General features: G+C 41.2%; 1 protein-coding gene across 2 annotated transcripts in view; it reads right to left on the bottom strand.

The window, feature by feature from the left end:
* Nucleotides 1-613: 613 nt before the first annotated feature.
* The window catches only part of tmem131 (transmembrane protein 131), a 34,151-nt gene continuing 13,724 nt past the window's right edge, over nt 614-21,040 (bottom strand). The window contains exons 11-41 of one of the 2 annotated variants that reach the window (XM_039810114.1): nt 20,951-21,012; nt 20,757-20,865; nt 19,716-19,824; nt 19,447-19,600; nt 19,174-19,344; nt 18,192-18,302; nt 17,660-17,794; nt 16,702-16,806; nt 16,519-16,605; nt 16,078-16,230; nt 15,912-15,987; nt 15,695-15,809; nt 15,430-15,568; nt 14,894-15,003; nt 14,731-14,803; nt 14,417-14,568; nt 14,106-14,248; nt 12,913-13,099; nt 9,128-9,313; nt 8,861-9,016; nt 7,605-8,044; nt 7,331-7,515; nt 4,850-4,980; nt 4,629-4,747; nt 4,090-4,242; nt 3,831-3,981; nt 2,887-3,002; nt 2,722-2,803; nt 2,524-2,627; nt 2,257-2,411; nt 614-1,485 (exon numbers count right to left, since the gene is read on the bottom strand). In XM_039810114.1, coding sequence (XP_039666048.1) covers nt 1,219-1,485; nt 2,257-2,411; nt 2,524-2,627; nt 2,722-2,803; nt 2,887-3,002; nt 3,831-3,981; nt 4,090-4,242; nt 4,629-4,747; nt 4,850-4,980; nt 7,331-7,515; nt 7,605-8,044; nt 8,861-9,016; nt 9,128-9,313; nt 12,913-13,099; nt 14,106-14,248; nt 14,417-14,568; nt 14,731-14,803; nt 14,894-15,003; nt 15,430-15,568; nt 15,695-15,809; nt 15,912-15,987; nt 16,078-16,230; nt 16,519-16,605; nt 16,702-16,806; nt 17,660-17,794; nt 18,192-18,302; nt 19,174-19,344; nt 19,447-19,600; nt 19,716-19,824; nt 20,757-20,865; nt 20,951-21,012 — 4,436 coding nt within the window. In that variant the 3' untranslated portion in view covers nt 614-1,218. The remainder of the gene's footprint in view (nt 1,486-2,256; nt 2,412-2,523; nt 2,628-2,721; nt 2,804-2,886; nt 3,003-3,830; nt 3,982-4,089; nt 4,243-4,628; nt 4,748-4,849; nt 4,981-7,330; nt 7,516-7,604; nt 8,045-8,860; nt 9,017-9,127; nt 9,314-12,912; nt 13,100-14,105; nt 14,249-14,416; nt 14,569-14,730; nt 14,804-14,893; nt 15,004-15,429; nt 15,569-15,694; nt 15,810-15,911; nt 15,988-16,077; nt 16,231-16,518; nt 16,606-16,701; nt 16,807-17,659; nt 17,795-18,191; nt 18,303-19,173; nt 19,345-19,446; nt 19,601-19,715; nt 19,825-20,756; nt 20,866-20,950; nt 21,013-21,040) is intronic. The other variant, XM_039810115.1, reaches the window with a different exon arrangement.

Below are 21,040 nucleotides of genomic sequence, written 5' to 3'. Positions count from 1 at the left end.
TTAGTTGTCAGCTGTAAAATAAAAGCACAGATTATTTGGCTTCGGCTTTGTGAACTGCATTAGAGAAGCATTGCCAGTAAAATGTGGAGGATTTAAAATGCCTAAATTAAAAAGTGAAATACAATACACATTATTTCATAAAATCTTCTATCAGACTTCATGCTAAAATACAGCTCATAAAACACGATGATCACATAAGGTGCATGCAGTGCTTACTGCTACTGTGGAGAAAACACACCAGCAAGTAAACCCTTGGCTGAAATCTGAGGAACCCCCCCCCTCTCCAAAAAGGAAATCAGACTATGTATTGCCAGGAGGTCATTGTGATTGAGTTTCGCTTCACTCTCACCGCTCTCAACTAAATACTGTAGCTCTAAAAACCTACCGTACACTACCTGTGCAGCAGACAGGTCAGATCAGGTGGACAGATGCACAACTCCAAAATGAGCTAATGTGGATGTGTCAAAAAGCAACGGTTTGCTAACAAGGTTGTCATATCGACATAAAAGGTGATATGATAATGTTGTGTTCACGTGTTTCTAACGCCTCCATGTGGCTAAAAATAAATCAGATCTTGTAGGATTAAATGGATAAAATAACATGAAAAAGAAGATGTTCTGCTGAAATCCTTTATTTCAATTTGCTGACAAATAGAGGTGATGTACAATACAAACCTCCAACTCAGTGTTCTGAAGAAACACATTTCATATAATGAAAGACTCCTGCTGCCAAATAAAAGCCTAGTGCAATGATTTTAATGCAAATGTATGCAAATTTGACTTGTCAAACCATCTTTAGTAAGAAACCAATAAGAACACATGGCTTAAAATAAGATGTCTGTTCCAACATTAATACTGAACATCCGCAACTCTGTGCCATGTACCAAACTTTAAGAAGGAATGCAGCATTACCAGTCTTTCTATAACCGCAAACATGTCTGCACTGGCATTAGCATACCATATCAACATTTTTAATTTAGGGGCACCTGTTAAAACAAATCCAAATAAAAAGTAAGCACTTGAGCCCCCCGTGAACAAAAAAGCTGCGGAGAACTAAATGGCCGGGTTGGTAACCTACAGCACTGGGCTACCAAACCCATTACACTTCAGGTAACATTGCTTTCTGTTGGGGTTCTCTGATTATAAAATAATTAGACTGAGCGTACAGAGTACATCAAATCTGTTGACGTGTTTCTGTTAAGTGCCGCCATGTTCAGTTTTAATTGCCGTTGTCCGAGGAGCTAGGCCAGGGCTCAGAGCTGCGCCTGCTCAGGGTGGGGCGCCACATGCTCCATGGGTTGTAGGTCCGACTCATCTCGGTGGAAGCTGGCGGCGAAGGGGTGGGACTGCTGACCAGATCAGTCAGCGTTGTCGAGTTGGTCGTTGGAGGAAAAGGGTGTAAGGCTGAGTCTGCGCTTGTGGACCAAATAGAGCTGCCGAAGGGCGTGCTGGCAGACCAGGGGCTGCGGGTGTTTCCCAGGAGGGACTGCAAAAAAGACAAGAGAAGCTACACAATAGTATCACAAGCTACTTTAAAAACAACTAATGCCGATCTTACACCAAATTACTTTTCAAGCGATTCCACTGTCACAGACTAATATAATATATAATAATATAATATCCAACATCGCAATGAAACCCTGAGAGTCTTGCTAGAGTCGGGGAGGGCTCCCATCGTTTGGTGTAAGGTGGTCTTAAAACTTAGTCCCAGTCAGTTTTTTCCTATCTTGACATTCCGACTAAATCAAATGTGTTTGATATTATCATAAGTTTTAAGTCTTGGTAGTGAATCAAATCACGTGACCATTGTCAACAACCAATGAGTGAGCTCCCTCCAGCACCAAACCGGAAGCAGCAAATGCCTAGACGTAGCTACGTCCAAATTCAGGGGCTGCAGCCTTCGGAGGCTGCATTCGTAGACAGATTGTGTCACAACAGCACAACGAAGGCTGTCCCATTTCTTTTAATTTCGTAACGGCCCTATAATCGGTCTATCCCTACCTCCGGGTACCGCCGCCGTTCATCTGCTTGTACGGCAGAACAGAAAATCAGCAAACTTTCCCTTAAGTTACCAGCTACCGATAGCAATAGCTAGCTAGCTTGGTTACATTTTTCAAAACCAATCAAGTTTTGTGATGTGTGACCAAGGCAAGTTTCCCAGTCTTTACATATTAACGTTAGATGTGAGGTGATCGTCTTTAGATGTGAGACGGTGTCAGACTTTCTTCTAGTGCACGGTAGGCATAGGGGATCTTACTGCAGTTGGGGCGGTCGGGGAGCTGGAGCTGGAGCTGCGGGGCCAGGAATGCAGAGAGTCACTGCTCGGGATGTCCCAGATGGACGGGGCAGGGGTGAACTCAGGCCAGCTTTGCTGAGGCTCCGATGACTTTGGGAGATTCATTCCACTGAAAACTAAAACACACACGCACACACACTTCAGTTTGAATGCAGCCAGTCAACCATAAACCGTTACACCAGTTACTCTACTTTCTTATTTGCTGGTTGACGGAGCCACACAGGTTACCTCCTGACAGGTTGAAGGAATTGTTGGGTCCAAAAGCAGAGAATGAGTTGGCAGAATGGAAGTTGGGACTACTGACTGTGTCAATGGGACTCCATAATCCCGAGCTATGGGAGGAAAACAAATATATGCAGAATATTAAACTGGGATCACATCTTGCTGTCATGTCTGGATGTACATTTTGTCATTTTCTCACACTACCTGTCAGAGCTGTCACTTTCCACTGATGTCATGTGCGGCAGAGTCTTTCCTTGGCTGTCAGTTTTACCTGGGCCAGAGCCGCCTGAAGACAACAGGAAACATCACTTGTCTCTCTTGTAAACAAACCACCATAGCACAGGCGTTAGTTCATGATTACATACGTACCTGGGCTTTTATCATAACCAGCAGCTACGGCAGCAAAGGTGGGGTTCCCATTTTTGCCCAGGAGTGGAGTGGCTGCAGACAGTTTATTTCCTGGGGCCTTCTTTGGGTTTCCCTCACTGCAAAAGTGTCAAACATTTACCAAGAATCTGGATTAGATATTGGTAAAAACAAAAAATACAGTACCAAAACATGCTTTATTATGATAATAAATAAATAGTTAACTATATTATATATATATATATATATAAAATTCATAAAGCATTTTTTAAAAGGAGTTACACAGTGCTTTTTATTTATTTTCACTTAGCTGAAGACATCCAGCACTTGATTTCTGATAGACAAGACATTAGGCAGGGGTAGGTTGCCTTCCTCACTGCTTTTTAACAGGACGTAGATCTAGGTATAATCCACTGTAACAACTAACCCAGTATTTCTAAAATCTTTGATAAAAATGCTAATTTTTTTTAAATCAAGAGGGTCAAAGCTGGGCTTCTTGGGAAGCTTGGCTGCACTACTGTATGTTTAAGGCAGGCAGCCAGTGGAAAGAGAGCTGTTCAAAGGTAAAAATAGCAGGACCGAAAACCTCCTTCGGAAATCTAACAGGCAAAAATTGTTTCCTTTTAAAGTGCACAGAGTAATGGTCATCAGAGACTAAACTGATCTGGAGCTGGTTATCATTCATTTAGTTGGTGAAAAAGTTGAAAAGAAATGACAAATGAAAGGAGAGGCTTCTGTTTGTTGGCTGGGACAACGGTACATAATTGATAGTCTTTTAAAAGGACTTTGGGGTTGTGACAGTTGTAGGTAATGATGCTGGAGAAACAGGAGGACCTGGCATCAGTGACAGCTTTTTGGTAAGTGGACGTAAGTTCTTCCAGAATTTTTAAACGGCATGAGCTAAAATTGTGTCGTTTTATTTGCTTCACATTTGGCCATGTGGATACCTGTTACTGTTGAGCACACTGCTGTACGAGCCCCGGGACAGTAAGCTGGGGGAGGTGGGTGGAGGGGAGCTGGTCCCTGCTGTGATGGATCTCTTCAGGAAAGGGTCTGCGTTTATCGTCTGGAGGGAGATCTGCTGGAGACTATCTGCTTCTGCATGTGGGGAGAAGAAGACAATGGGATCTTTAGAAGGCTGATGGGTGAGTGTTTGAAGCAGGACCGACACTGGACATGACAGGACGGTTTCAGATCTTGACTTACGGACGCTGTTTTTGGAAAGTGGTACATCCCACTCTGGGGCAGCAAACTCCTTCTCCCCCTCAGAGCTGCTGCTGTGGCCCAGCTCTGGCACTGGGACGCTGGACAACAATTTGGCCAACAGAGAGGGGCGCCCTTCTTCCAGCTTCCCATCAACTGCCAAAACAAACATGTCACAAACACATCTGGTATAAAAGCAAATGGCAAAGAGACAACATTTAAGTACGGCTGTGCAATTAATAGAATTTTAATAAAAAACAACAACAATGTAATCTAGAAAAACAAGTATTTTGCACATTACATTTTGCAAGTAAACTTTTATTTTATCTTGCGTTCTGAAGGGGAAAAATTTCACAGTTCAAGGTGTTTTCACTATTGATTTGTTTTAACCGTTTTACGGTTTCTTAAGTTTAATAAATGCAACATATTTCCAACGAGTCATTGAGTAATTGTGTTAATCGTGATTTCAATACTGATTAAATAATTGTGATTATGATTTTTTCCATAATCGAGCAGCCCCACATTTAAGTGAAGAAACTTACATCTCTGTTTCTGCAGCGGTCGTGTCTTTGGGATGTTGGCGAGGGGGTGCAGAGCTTTGGATGTGAAGCTCTTGCGTTGTTTGTTCTCCAGCGGTGTTACATATGGCAGCTCCAGAGAACTGGGAACAATGAAAACATTTGTCATGTAAAGCATTTTTTTTTTTTTTTTTAAGCAACAAACAAAAAAGATGATGTCAGCGCCTGTGATCACATAAACAGACCTGGATTTTTCTGCTGGGCTCTCTTTCTTTGTGGTTCCTTGTTTCTTGGGTTTAGGTTTGATTAGGAAATTTGAAGCCTCTTCTTTCACTTTTTCTGTGGTTACTGTCCTTCCTTTCTTTTTTACTGGTTCCTGGAAGAAATGATGGGAAAATATATGATAAGACTATGCATATTATTATGTCATTTCCATAGTAGTAGATGCCAGAGCGGTTTTTAAAAAGGTAGAATATGTAGTATCGCTTTACAGTGTTCAAAGTTGGCGCCTCCTCCCTGGCTCAACAGCCAGTAGCTAAGTTTCCATCCACTTGTCAATCGAATTATCTGAAGTTCGGTAAAAAAACTCATGTGAATAAAGCTGAGTGTGAAAGTGTGTTTCCATCCAACAGCTTTAAAGCGAATAAAAACCAGTGCGTAATGACGTCACATGCTGTTTTGCGATTAAATTGGTATATCGAATTGATTTGAGACATTTTATGGTGTTTCCATTCATTTTTGAACTGAATCGCACAAGATTCAAGCGAACTTTTGCGAACAAAGTTTTGCTAGACAAAAGTAGTTGTTAATATTAGAAGCCAAGCTATAGCCTAAGCTCCGATGGGCCTTTGGCTGAGGATCTAATCCAGCTCATCTAAAAGGTGAACTTGCCTTATATTCTCCCTCCGGCACCGCTGCGAGACAACTCTCTTTTTTGAGCCGGGTATCGCTGTTTGAGCGCCTTCCATGTACTCCGCAGGACGTCCCACGGCTTGTCGTAAGGGACATTCTAAAACGCTTAACGTGAAAAAGCTTAACGTGTTTTAATATCTAAACAATGATCAATCATCACCAGATGTATCATGGTCATATCTTGTCATGAACACTTAAGGCTGTCAAAAAAACTAAATCGAAATCCAACAATTAAGTTATCTCACGTTAATGTGTCAGATAACGTCCATAATATTTGGACGTTGGGTTAGATTTGACCGTTTTAAGTGGTTGTGATGAGCAATATAGAAGAGGATTTTTTGGTGATGATTGTTCGTTGTTTAGATACATTAAACCATGTTAAGCTTTTTCACATTAGGACTTATAAAGCCAATGAGAACCGTGGAGAGTCAACCCCCAGCCGCTCCGCTGCCCTGAAGCCCATGTGGGGCCCAAAGGCTCTTTGCTAACGTCCCACAAACGTCCCGCACTCACCATAATAAAAATAAAAGCAGCAGCCAGGGTCCCTGCAGATACAGACACTACCACGCACTTCTAGTGGCTCATAGGTGATGATTGAGAGGATTACTTTTGTATTAGTCTATACATCGTTTTTTGGGGGGGAAAAGCATTGCATGTTATACCTCTGAAGGTACATGTCCATATGCGCGTTGTTTTCATGGATGGGATCTCCCCGCATTGCACGCTAGTGGGCTCGCCCCCAGTTTCTCTTTAATAACCTCTGACAAGCAAAGAAAACAGTCGCCGCCCTCCTACAACCGCGAAGGCTGCAGCTGATTGGACGAACACGTTAAGTCGGTCTAGCTGCTCCCGAATTTCAAAACAGACCATAATGGTGGCTCTTGTAATCTTGTATTTCACGAAAATAGTTCACCGAAACGTGTTTCTGAAAACATTTGAAGCGAGAAACAGGCCATGCGGTTGCTGAATGTGCCTTCATTTCAGATCGACAACGGTCAGTTTAAAAGATTTCCGTCAGCTTTTGAGAGGCGGCAAGCCGAGCTGACTGCTCCTCATTTGCATAAAGTTGGTTGGATTCAACTTCACACAAATGAGGAGCAGGTGACTCGATGCCCCGCTTCTCCAAAGTCCCCGCGACGCTACCAGAATGCATTGCACAGCTGCTCCCATAGAAATGAATGGGAAGCGGGGAAATGACGCTGACAATGGACACGTACTATCAGTCTTTTCGACCCAGTCCAAGTCAAGTCTTTGAGAATGACTTGAAAATCAAAAAGCCGGCAGTGCTAACCACTGCACCACCATGGCATCCCAGCTGATCATTTATCATTAAGCTGTAGAAGCATTTAAACAAAAAAAACATTTTATTAGATCATTTTATAAAAAATGCAGTAGGAGGACGCCTCCTTTGACGTCTTGTTTAAAACAGGGCGGACAGCATAAAAAATACGTTATTTATAATAAACAGACAAATGCAACAAATATTTGACAAAGACAAAAAAGGATCTTGTTTGATTGCTAAAAGCAGGAACTAGCACATAAATGAGTTGAGCGTAGAAATCATTTGCACGGCTACAGGGGAGGAAAATAGGTGGTATGGAGATGTGCGCATCCTGGTTATGTTATACATACATTTTTCAATGTTTATTGGTCACCATGTAAAGTCTCATAGCAGACCCAAGTCGAGTCACAAAATGAGAACTTTGACTCATCTGCTATGGTCTCCAGCTGTGTTAGATGCAATGCATGGAGAGAGTTGACAGAAATGAAATGTACAACCCAGAATGTGAGCTCGGACTACAAGACAAGTGCACCTCTTTGATGTTTGCCTCCACATCTGGATTGGAGGTCTCTGTGGTAGTGGAGGAGCTGTCGTCGTTGTCGGCCAGGTTATCTTTTAGCTCGTCTCCCTGAGTCTTTACTGTAGATTTTTTCTCCTTCTCTTCCTTCTTCCTCTGGGCTTTTGTTTTGCCGCGCAGCTTCCCTTTGGATTCCAACACTGCAAACAATAGTAAACACACACCTCAAAGACCTGTACCTGATGACAGAGGCCTTCTGCTCTCTTGTGATAAAAACAAGTGTGGGTACCTTTGTTTTGTATTGACTGAGTGCTCTGTTCCTGTAGAGTCTCACCACTGAGTGAATCTGGACGGTCCAGGTCGTTGTCCATGGCTCCTATCAGGTTGGCATATTCTGCATCGTCAGGACAGAGGCCTCTGTGAGGCAGCGATGGCCCAGCTAAACTTTGACCCTGGAGGTCGAGTTGTTTGGTACTCCGAGCTTTTCTGTTGACTAGCTGGCAGGCAGATGGAGGGCCTTCTTGGCCTGAGGTTGTACTCCCTTTGTTCAGCTGCGAGGAAGTAGCTTGCATAGATGGGCGGCTGAAGCTGATCCGGGACCTCTTCTCTTGGCTGTCTGAGTCGGACAGGGAGCGGCTGTTGCCCTGTCGGCCTCCGACCCGAGCTGCTCCGTTGCTGGACGCGTATCCTCCTCGGAAGTTCTGGGGAGAGTCGCCGTAATCGTTCAACCTGAAAAGGTTGACAATTTTCTGTTAAAGTACACTTTACATGCTGCACCTCCCCTTGTAGCCTCTAAAGAAGAGAAGAGCTGCAACGAATAGCTGATTAATCTGATTCGGTCAATCGATAGAAAATCAATCTGCTATTTTTCTCCAAACTTGTCAGCGTGTTTTATCATGGTTTTCTAAAGTGTTTTATAGACCAAATGATTCATCAATTAATCGAGAAAATAATGAAAATAATCATTAGTTTCAGCAACTTAAGACAAGAAAACAAATAGGATTTTTTTATACCACTGTAAAATCGTTGAAATAGTTTCATTTTAGGCTGGAATACAAAGTGAGAATATGTCTGATAAACTAGCACTATAAAGTGGTCTTTTGCTCCTGCAATAATAATTGAAAGAAACAATGAGAAACTACACTAAATGGGGGAAATCTCTTATTCCCCCGGCTGAACAGCCAATCAGACAGCCCTCACTCACCAACTGCCTCAGGTTAAACATGCAAATGTACCCAAATGACCAACGATAAGGTAAGTAAGTGGTGGCAGTAGCAGAGAATGTCAAAAAACTGTTGGCAGAGGTTAGCCACAGCCCAACAGCTATCACTGTCCTCTCTGTGTGTCAGAGCCTCTTAAACACACCTAATCAATCAGAATGATGGAACAGTATTTAAAGATTGTCTTGGAACCATTTTAACAGTTAATAGATGGATCTTCCTTTTCATTAGATTAACATTATATATTTTTGTACATTGATGATATCATGAGGTATGATCAACCATTGTCGGAGATGTAACTCGGCCTTTCCTGTTTTACACTTACTTTGAATCACTGTGAATTTGCACAATTTCCCTGAGATTAAAAGGTCTCCCCGTCTCCATGGAGGAGTTGGATTCCACAGACACGCGTCTCTTGAAAGGGTCCCATATGCTCTGAGCCTCCAGGTAGGCTGTGGCAATCACCAACAGAAACATGGAACTAAAGAGACGTAAATATGGACTGTTAGATGGGTTGAAATACAAAATGAAATACAGCAGCGAGGGGTTTCATTGCTTGTGGTGCTACACTGCAGTACAGAGTGGAACTCACCTCATGATGAGCGACACTATGATGTAGAGCTCCAGCTCCCAGCTCGGTCTGGGCAGGGTCTCTGCACATGTAGCTAACATGTGGTAGGGCAAGGAGGCGTTCAGGACAAACACAAACTCGGAGCCTCCGCATGTCACCAATTTGAGCTCCCGGATCACTCGGGATGACGTGAAGTCGGGTGTAAACCTGTAGGGAAAGGGGAGGAAATGTTGAGGTTCAAAAGGCTGTTCTCAACAGTACAAAAACCTTGCTAATCTGCCTATAGATGTTTATTACAATTAGGGCTGGGCAATATATTGATATTATATTGATATTGATATATGAGGCTAGATATAGTTTTAAATTATGGATATATCGTATCATATCGTAACACTGGGAAATGACAAGTGTTGTCTTTTCCTGGTTTTTAAGGTTGCATTACAGTCAAGAGATGAAGTGAAAAAAATCTAAAATCTCATTGTGTAAAGGTTTTGTGAAACACCAATAGTCAACCCTACAAATCAATGTATTAGGTAAAAAATATAGTGATATTTGATTTTCTCCATATCACTCAGCTCTAGTTACAATGTAGGACTCCTCAAGGACAGAAGACAGAAGCTGTGGCTAGTTAGAAGACCTGGGAGGTATCTTTGTGATTCAGGAAGCTACAAGCCATTTAGATGCACCACCACGTTTACATGCACACTAATATTCCAGTACTATTCAGAATATGACAATATTACAAATTTGATACAGGCCATCTTAACAGTATACTCTGTTTGGAATTCGGAATAAGGCCTTTTTACGAATTTAGCATTTCCTGATAAAGACGTGGGATATGTCGGTATTATTCAGGTTTTAGAGGGATTCTCTGGAAATGTATACGGTGAATTCAGAATCTGCATCTCAATCAGGATTTTTAATGCAGTTTGAGGCAGTTTACGGCCTCTTGCCCGTTTATGGCTTACGGTCATCTCTGTGCATTGCTATGGTTGATGTACACAAACCAACCAGCAAACAGTTTGCAAGGCTGCTGTAAAGAAAAGAAGGAGAAATACTACTTTTAAACATTATGAAAGACTTGCATTTTAACAAGGGTTTGGAAATGCACAAGAAGATGGTTGAAGGAATGAGAGAGGGCCGCTGTGTTCGCATGGTTGAACAAGAGCACCACCAGTGGAAAACTTCCTATTTTGCACGGCTACATGTCAATAGGAATATTAGTGGAATGTTCACTTTCATTAGCCGTGTAAACAGCTTAGTTGGAATATTGTCTTTTTCGGAATAAGGGCAAAAACCAGAATAACATGCATGTAAACGTAGTCATTGTCAAAATTCCTGAGTTGAGGCATGCAGCAAGCAAACAAAGGCAGCTGCATTTTACATTTTCTTCTAATGCTTTTGTTTTAAAAACATGCCTTAGTTACAAACCGAAAAAAGTGTGCATTTTTTTTTTAAGAATATGTTTACTCTGTCTCTGCTAATGGCCTGGATTGATAAGGGCAAATTTACAGCACACGTGCATTGTGGTCAAACTTAATTCTCTAACACTGTGGTTCTCAAACTTTTTTCAATAATGTACCCATTTTTAATTGATTCTTTAAGCAAAGTACCCCCTGACCAGCGCTAATTATTTTTGGTAGAAAAATAAGTCTATATAAAGAGGAACAGTACAGTGCTGTCAGCGATAAATTTACTAAACAACAGCCTTGTACCCGAAAAAAACATTTAAATGCTGATGAGAAAATGAGACAAAAACTGTAAAAAAGACAAAATCTTGGAAAAAGATGGTAGAAAGAAGGAAGGAAGGAAGGAAGTCAAGAATAGGTCAAAAATAGTATCAAAAACTTCAAAAACAGTGACATAACTTCGAAAAAGTGAGAAACTTGTAAAAAGTAGAAGGAAGGAAGGCAAGAATAGGTCCAAAGAAGGCGACACAAATGTCACATTTTTGGTAGGAAAAATAAATTCTACATAAAGAGGAACAATGTTCTGGACAACAGCCTTGTAACTATTAAACATTTTGTTAAATATTTCACGTACCCCTATTTGCTAACATATCAAGTAGCCAGTGCTTGGTAGATTTGAGTACAAATGGGTGTTATTTGATTCATTATGAGTTAAACGACACAAATATATTTGTGAATGGAACTTTTTCAGACATTTTTCTCATGGCAGAAAAGAGCACAGGTGCAGTTAATATCATTCACAATTGGCTACATTTAGGGCTGGGCGATATGGAGAAAATCAAATATCACGATATTTTTGACCAAATACCTCGATATCGATACCGTAACGATATTGTAGTGTTGACTATATTCACAAAATATTTACACAATGAGATTTTTGATAAATAATCATCAGTAATGTGGATATAATGACTAAGTGTGTAAAGGCAACAGTCTGGTAAGAAAATGACATCACTTTACTGTAATGCAGCCTTTACAACCATGAAAAGACAACACTTATGCCATATCACAATATTACGATATCCAAAATCTAAGACGATATCTAGTCTCATATCACAATATTGATATAATATAGATATATTGCCCAGCTCTAGCTCATTCCATTCAGGTGTGCCAGTTTCAGGACCATGACAGATGCCGGTGACTGACTGGCATGGTATGCTGTCTGTGGGCTATAAATAGAACAAAACCATCAAATCCATAATTGTTCTTAGTTTCGCCCTGTGCTTTGCTTTTCCTGTTATGACAAATAAGAGGAAACACCTGTATGTTCTACCATTAAGTGTACCATCCATGGGTGTGCAGGGCTTTAGAAACATGACACTCAAGTTAAATCTTAAGAGAAAATACATTTCAATTACAATTTAAGAAACCTTTTTTTTTCAAATTGTTTGGAGTTTAGAGTTTAAAATTAGCAGTGTTTCCTCTCCCCCCCCCCTAGGTTGAGCAGAGCAACTGGAACAGTGACAGGACGTCATCACTCGCGAAGTCATGGCAACCAAATAAACAACAGGGCGAGTACTACTTCACTCAATAAGTGATAAACAGCGATTAACGTTACTGTTTTAAAACCATTTTCCAGGTTAGTGGGGGTGCATACCGCTCAAAACCAACATGAAAAACGTAGCTAGTAATGTTCACTCCGCGTTTAGTTTTGTTGTTAAACTGTGTGTAAAATGAGCGGTGACGTTAAATCACCCTAAGGTACAGTCTATTTGCTGGATGGTTTCAAGGTAATGGACGGCAGCTAATATTAGCAGATAAGCCCGTACACTGATGTCCGATTCCCCCCCCCCCGCCAATGCTGAAAGATATTCTAGAGGAAACACTGATTAGTATCACAGCAAAGCAGAATTGAACATCAAACTTGTGGTGGTGGTGTCCTACAGTGACTTTTATTTTTAGAATGACACCTTTGTTGTCAGAATGATGATATCTCTCACAGGCACCTTTGTCTTGGTAAAAAAATAGCACTAGAACTGGAACCAGAGACGGTTTTCCAGCTAACATTTGAGTATTGTTTTTAATTTGTAAAAGGGATAACAAGTGTTCAACTAATGAGTGAATGTGTGTCCATTTTGAGAGTGGACTCGAACTTTAAGAAGAAGAAAAAAAGGCCTGAGGGGAGCAAGCACAAGCTGCAGAGAGACAGAGAGTCAATTCATCCTCTTACTGAGGGCTTACTCAGCCAGAAAGGCTGAGAACAAGTATTAATAGAGCTTCTGGGACACACTCTGAAGTTCCCATATTTGTGTGCCGCTCCTCAAACTGCAGGGTTAAATCAGACACAGTGAAATATATAACGGACAAAGAGAGATAACATGTTTGTTCACTCACAGTATGATGAGATCTTTTGAAGCATTTGGCTTAAGTGAAAATTCTTGACAATTGAGAACTTTGAATCCATATCCTTCACAGACTTGTCCGTTGATTTCTGCCGATTTGATGGTGATCGGGAGCAGGCCCGTGTTCTCCACTCTGAAGGTTCTTCTGAGAGTGAAGTTTGGCTCCTTGACTTTTGTCTCTGAAATAAATGAAGGGATAATAATGTATGGACATTGAATATATTGCAACAGAGACAGAAAAGTACATCATTATTTGGAGCGCTTCAGTCATTTTTATAACTTATCTTTCAGACAGAATACACAATTTTATGGTATTTTTTATTGGGGTCAACTGAATGTTTTTATTTCATCACTCTGTGTTTAATGTGTCGAGTGCACAAGCAAAGTGTTGAGAAATTGTTTAGGACAATTTCAAAGTGTATCAATGCATGAAAAGTATGCATGAACTTGAATGCTCTTCTTGTTGGTCTTTCTTTTTTGTGTGTGGCTTTGACCAAAAGATTAGGACTGTAATACGTTAAGGACGTACTTTTTAACAATAATGATGTCTTGTAATATGAAGAAACAGTGTTTGTACAATAAGGTGCACTAAGTTCTGGAAAATGGAATTCTGTTTATATAATGTATGACATTCTGGTTGTGCAGAAGCTTGTTATAGACATTATACACCTTATTAAATATACTGATTCGGAAAGTAGCATATGTACTTCCTGATGCGACAGGGGGAAAAGTGGCTCCAGCAATTTCAACACGTACGATCATACAGAAGGTGCACCGAGCTGTTGTAGAATTAATATGATCCCTCATCAGTTCAACCCCTGAATAATCTATCTGGGTGAGAGTGCCTTTGATCTGTGTGTTTGTGTTAGGGTTAGGATTTTAGTTTGCTAGCTGTTATTGCTAACTGTTAATTGTAGTAACTAAAATGCACAAGTCATTCTTCTACTGGAGTGGGGACGACTTTCTTTGGACTTTATATCACCTGGGGAAAGACAGACGGACTAAATTCAGATTTGTGATCTGGCCAACAGGGAGACGCACATATTATTTATATATATGCGGCTTTATGTAAATTAAAGTGTATTAAATCACATCTGGATTTTATCTGGATACAAGGCACCAAAATGGAAAGTGTAAATGGGGGCCATGGTTACACTGATCTGGACCACAGCAACACAAACTCACTCTCTGTGCAGTCTTTCAGCAGGGCCTCAGTCATCTTGAACCTCAGCGAGCTGCCTTGTCCCGGAGGCTTCCCTGCAACTTTCAGACTCTCCGTTGTACCTCGGCCATGAAGTATGATTGTGTCGATCACGGTCAGATTGTTCCTAAATAGATTCCCAATTTCAGGAGAGAAATGCATATTTACTAATGGTTCAAGGTTAATTTATTGCCATTCTACAACACAGGATTGCACAACGAAATGCAAGGTTTAGTCCCTTAATGCTACACAAGAAAAAAAACACAGAACAGTTCCATTATAAAAGTGACATTACCTGACTATGAGGAGGGAGGAGACACTGTGGTTGCTGGTGGGAGTGAACCTCACGCTGAACGACTTGACTTCTCCGGGTAGCAGGAGGAGGTTGTACACAAAGGGTCTGGTTGATCCCTCTACGAACCCTGTACTGCTCTTCATTAGAGATGTCTGCCAAACAAACAGAGGGCCTGTTAGACACAAACAGCTTCCACATGCTGCCTACGTCATGGACAACAGGACTGTGATTAGCAATGCAATTATATGCCAAACAGCTGGTCCTCTGAATGCCTGAACAGTGGGGAAGTCGATCGTCACTCTCGGAGCACTCACTTGATTTCTGTGAACCTGGAACTCTAAGGTATTTGTGTCAATGTTGATGTTGGACAAATTCCCTAATGGCAGCCTGGAAAATAAAATCAGAGAAGATCACTGTCAGAGTAAGATGAGGGGGATAAAGAACAAGATACGTGCTGAGCTTGTGGAGATTTCCCACCTGTCAGCCAGCTTTCCAGAAAACACAGATGGGTTGGGCAACAGCGCCAACGGGAGAACCTGGACATAGACGAGGACATCGGCAGGATTCTGCAGAATCACCTCCTCTTCCTGCGGAGATACAGAAAGATGTCCCACCTCAAGTTCCAACACAGGACTTTAACAACACCTTAAGACATTCCTGCTTGTGTTTGTAACTGGAGGTTTGAATCTTCGCTGGTCTCACGATTCGATTACGATTATCCTCCTCAATATTATTATCTATTGCCACACACGGTTTTCATCAACACATTCAAGCAGTCAGATATATATATGAACTCCCCTTTCTATTGTATCTGCTCTTAAAAAAGAAATGTCCTGAATCTGGCGGAGTCTGAACACCGCAGACAACAGACAAAAACGCAGAAAAAAAAGCAGAAACAACCAACATCAGTAGGCAGTAATCAATTAAGGTCTGCCACTGCATCGACGGAGGCGATGCAATGATTCATTTCAACACCCCTACTACTAACAAGAGGCGGGTTGTTTTCTACTCACAGATGAGCTGTTTGTGTTGGTCAGAGGGAACATAATGCGTTGGGAGGAGTTGACCAGTGAGGGCCAGGTCAAGTGTGCCGTTATTTTAGCTTGCACGTTTTTCTGGAGGTCCGTGTTGACTTCAAAGACAGCTTCAATCCTTTAGTAAGAAAAAGAAAAAACATCTTGTGACATGCTGTAAATAGCCCGTTGGTGTGAAGCAACTAATTCAACAGTAAAATGTGATAACCATAGCCCAAGGATCACTGAATCCTAATATACTTACTTGTGTCCCGAGCGCTCTTTCAGCTCTTTCCATCGCCTGAGGAGTTTCTGATGGAGGTCGACATCAGCGTCCCAGATATCCTCCTGTAACGCCAGCCCATGAGGCTTGGACTCAGCTGTGGAAGGAAAAGGTTTTTTGTTTTAATTTTGACTCTTGTTTTGTGAGATTTGAACGTTACATACACACACTTAAAAAACAAACAAAAAAAACAACTTACATTTAAGCACAAATGGCAGCCCCACATAACAGTGATCACCACACTGCAAGCTGGCGTCAAAATAAATATTTGCCACCTGAAAAAGATGGAGGAAAGAAAAATAAGTTTATGTTTAGAAGGACACTTATGGCTCACTAATGTTGCTCAGCGAGACGAAGGGGGCTACCTTAGATTTACGTCTTGGCTCCAGCTCGTCTTTGTTGTTGCGGAGCCGTTTATAATAGAAACGTATATCTTCAGTCAGGGAGCGGATCTGCTGTAACCTCACTTTCTGAGTAAAAGAGCTCTGTATACTGAAGCTTTGATGAACAACTTTCCCCTAAAGGAACACACACACACACACACACACACACACACACACACACACACACACACACACACACACACACACACACACACACACACACACACACACACACACACACACACACACACACACACACACACACACACACACACACACACACACACACACACGTCAGGAGCCATAACACCTCAGGCTTTGTACAGGAATGTAGGCTTGGCAGATGATACTTCATCTCATCTTCTGCTTGTTGCCGGTACATATGTGAAATCTTACTCATGAATAGATGTTAGTGTTACTTACTGGAAATGAAGGTGGTAAAATGATGTGCTTAGGAGAGCTGTTTAATGTACCCACAGCTATGAGAGCTTTCACCGGGATGGTTAATATCTGAGGGGAAAAGAAAAGTCCCAATTAGACTGAATGCTGCTTGTGCATTTCTTTAAAAAGAACGGCCATAAACAGCAGATTTGACTGGCTACTTACCTCATAATCTGTGGTGATGTGTATCGCTCCATCATACATGCCCTCCAGTGCCTTGGCCACAAGTGTCACTCTGAATGCTGCATAATAGCCAGATGCTAATATCACCTTTATAGAGACAAAAAAAAAGTGTTAGGTTTTTTCCCACAGTGTGCACATTACAGACTCTTAACATGAGGAAGCGGTTAGCTGTAAAGTACCTTTTTTATATAAATGAGTCTAGAAAGGTCTACTGATGCTTCCTCTCCTTGTTCTACTTTTTTTTTCTTCTCTTTGCTGCCATCTTTCTATCTGGTGTTCTTCATTTCTTGTGCTTCATGAGGCTTTTTTCTGATCCCCAATTTAATTCTGCATTTACCTGAACCCGCTCAAGTCAGCACTGTCAGAGTGTGAGTTTGTGCATGTCTTCTGCAGCAGCAGCACTACACAAGTAAGAAACTAAAAATAATACTATTGATTCATGCTAGCAAATGTTTGCACAAGCATAACCTTAGCAAGGTAGTTGCAAGCTAGCAAAAAAAATTACTTTCAACTTGGCATTGTGACACAATGTGACTAATAAGATAAATAACCTCAGACATAGAGCAGTGAGGCAACACTGCAGAGCATAAGTATAACTTGCAATGTGACCAATTTTTTTCAGTCTCATGTGCCCCCCCAGGCGTACATGGTGGCTCTTGTTTGGAAGCCATAAATAATCCTTGGGAATAAGAGACAACTGATATTGTGTTTGAGTATTTAATTGCTTTTTGTCTCACCCAAACTAAACCCAGAAGTTATTTTTTTTTGGTTTGCCACGGCACAGGCCTTTTTTTTCTGGATTGCATTAGACTGGTGACACTACTCTCTACCAACTCCCCCCTTTTGTGATGGAGTTTGGGATATCTACCAAAGTTAGTGTCATGATGATCAGAGCACAAAACCAAAAAGCAGCTTGGGAATGACACTGCGGGGGTCTTACGGTTTTGTGATGGGAGGCTGAGGTGTTGTGCAGCTCTCGCAAGCGACTCAGGGCCACTGTTGCGTTTCCTTTCTCCGTCTTCAGCAGCTCCATGGAAAGGCTGTCTCCTGTGACCAGCCAGGATTTGATCTCCAGCTGGAGGACACAAAGCAGTTTAAAAAGGACAGAAAGGACCAAACTGTACACTGCGATCCTTTTGCTGAACAATGTGTGACTGTACTTGCTACTGTAATTGCTCAAATGCGTTATATCAACTGCCACTGTGGAAATGAGTATGTTAGCCTAAAGGCTCATGTTGCGACAAGTTTAACTGTTGTGCTGGAAATATTTGAAAGCACAAGGCAGCATATTTAAAAAGGCCCTGTACAATATACAATGGACCTACTGTAACATGAACAGGAGAGATAATCACACAGCAAGTAAGTTCAGGTTTAAGTAAGTTCTTTTATTTTCTCTTACAGGACAAACTATCTAATCTGCCACTGTTTTAAGTGTAGTGTAGCAATACATGCAGTATGCTGCGTGATCTCACCTCTATGGGATTACTGTTGACCACTACAAATGTGATGCTGCTGGTGTCTGTTGCACTGCGAACACCAAAGTCCAGGATGTTCTCCTTCAGACTGGGAGGCAGGACCAGTGGCTGTTCACACAAAAACAAACGCCACATTACACAGATGCATATCACCAAGAATCATTCTGCATTACAAAGGCAAAATGGAGTAACTACATACTTTACATATGAATCTGACTTTTGTTTTACTATATAGAGAAGCATTGTGTAATGTTTTAAAATGTCTAACTTCTAATTCTTTTTAAATGTGCAGTAACTAGAGACACAGAGCTAAAAACCAAGTCAAACTGCAGTGAATACACTCTGGTTGTGTAGTTACTGCATTCTGACTTTGTGTTGTTGCTCAGGCTGCAGTAACTATACTCTGCATTGGTAAACAGCCAGCTAAAGCAAGATAGCTATATCAAGTTAAAGCTACATTATGAAATAGCCACGGCCAACAAAATTTACCTATTGATTTTTTTTCATACTGGTCAATAACAAATATCAATACTGACAAACTGATAGTAATTCAGTTTGTTATTCTACATAACTAAAAGAGGCAGAAATTAAATCCGGTCACAATGGAGAGCTAAATCCCTGCAGCTAAACTGTTGCTAAAGGTAACTAGCTTAGCAGATCTCAGTAGCTTCCACCTCAGCTTTTGACTCTAGTAGAATCCACGCAATTTGGTGGGGTTAAGCTACTTTTGGTGGTTCTGGCATCATGCGCCCTTGGATGCCCCATTCCTACCCCCCTCGGAAGCCCTGTGACTTTTTTTCCAATTTCACTGCGGAGTTAATGCGCTCTACCATTGTAGGGCAGTGTTATACGAAGAATAGAGACTGTCAATGTAATGAACACGACAACACTCTGTTCAGTACCACTTTGATGGTAAGTGAATTAGCTGCATATGAAGAAGATTCTTTTTCTCTAAATAAATTGTTTGTTTTTTGTGTACCTCCAAGAAGCCTGTGTAGGCCCGGACAGGCAGGTGGAACTTGGATGCATTTGTGATCAGCAGGATATTGCTGTCTATGTGAATGGAGGGTCGGACCGGCCGGAAGAGGAGGGAGAAGACGTAGCGTGACTCGTGTGGGGGGATAAGGATGGGTGCACTGAAGTTCTGCACCTAAAACAGAGAGAGAAAACGAGATGTCATATTGCCCATTATACATATATTACACTTCACAATTAGATTGTTGCCCTGTTAACCCTTTCTGGTAACTCTCACATTAAACATGGTTTTGGCCTCTTCTGGCAGGGAAACATTGTGTAACCGGATGGCAAAGCTGAAGGCATTTGTGAGGAATATGGGTCTGTCCACTGGGTCGACGGGGCTGTCCCTGATGTGGAACAATGTCGCTGTGTGGTCAAAGCCCAGGTAGCTGCCAGAAGAGAGAGAAACCTTTTAGAACTAAAACTCTTATAGGAACATTTTTATCCCTTATAACACATAAAGCCACACCCACTCTCTCAATGTAGAGCCACAAAACAACTCACCCATCTAAAACTTCTGCCTGGTAAGGGATTTCAAGCTTGGAGTAACTCTTTTCTTTCGCTTTAACAGTTATCTTTCCAGAGAACTGATATGGTCTTCTCGCTTTTGAGGCTGCAACCCAAAAACAAGATCGAAACAGCGGATAACTGCACTGCAGAAGCATACAAGGCCTCACAAGAGGAAGTTGTGCAATACTCTAAACCAAAACGTGTAAGAAATTGCTTGAGTAAGGACATGATGTAAAACTCTTAAAGCTAAAGAATGTCCAAATCATTACTACTAAAACAGTCAATATGTATTACAGGACACGCACAAAGGAAAAAATATTGACTTCTGATCCTTTTAGTTTTTATTTTTACCCAAGAATATGAACAAACCTAATGGATTCCTTTTTAAAAAGGAAGTAGAAGCAAACCGCTGTTCACATCTGTGTCTCTGTCAGCCAGTGAAGACTTAGAAGAGGAACTGACATCATGCAGGCTTCACACTTTAGAACTGCCTGTTCAGAGTTTCCTCCTGTTAAGAGCCTATGTTAAGTGGAAATGGTGCATCTAACTGCACTATTTGAAAATGAAGAAAAGCACTTTTAATGTTTAAGATCTGTGTGGCTAACTGCCCGCATCATATCCACAGTTGGAGGGCGTGGTGGTGGAGCAGGCATATATGATAGCTCAGGTTGGATATGGCTTTCAATTTTCATCAACAAAAAAAACCCCAACATTATAAATGAAAATGTATGGTTCAAGATATTAAGCAGAAAAACCGTTGAAGTAAGAAATGAAATGAGATGTACGCTCAGTTTCCTGCAAGCTACAATAAATGCAGTCAAATACAAAAGTCCTGAAATAAATCATAAGTGCTTGTTATTTAGCCTACCATCAATTAAATAAATAAGTGAACAAAATAATAGAAACACCTCAGTACTACAGCCTCCAAAATGATCATACAGTTTAATCAACACCTCTGTCAACAAAAATGTAACATTATAACCTTCACGTTTCAACAGAAGTGTAAAAACTCACCACATAAAAAGCACTGCTTACCGTCAAAACTTATACTTGCAACTTTAGTATATCTGCTCTCTCCAGCTTTCAGTGTGACTGCTTTGAAATCTACTGTGACTGCTTCATTTGACGGTGTTGTGCGCACACTCTGTAAAGCGTAAATAAAGGTTGGGGTTACATGAGGGTTAGAATAACAGTTTGAAGATTTCTAAAAGGCTACCAAGGATACCTACTGTAATTGGAACATCTTTTGTTCCTGAATTTAAAAGGTGTACATTCAGCAGTTTTGGACGATCTGTAAGACAAAGTGGTTGGAAAAGAGA

Source organism: Perca fluviatilis, chromosome 9, assembly GCF_010015445.1.
Source record: "Perca fluviatilis chromosome 9, GENO_Pfluv_1.0, whole genome shotgun sequence".
Classification (NCBI taxonomy): Eukaryota; Metazoa; Chordata; class Actinopteri; order Perciformes; family Percidae; genus Perca; species Perca fluviatilis.
The sequence above is the reverse complement of the archived record's forward strand: the minus strand, read 5'-3'. Positions and strand labels throughout refer to the sequence as shown.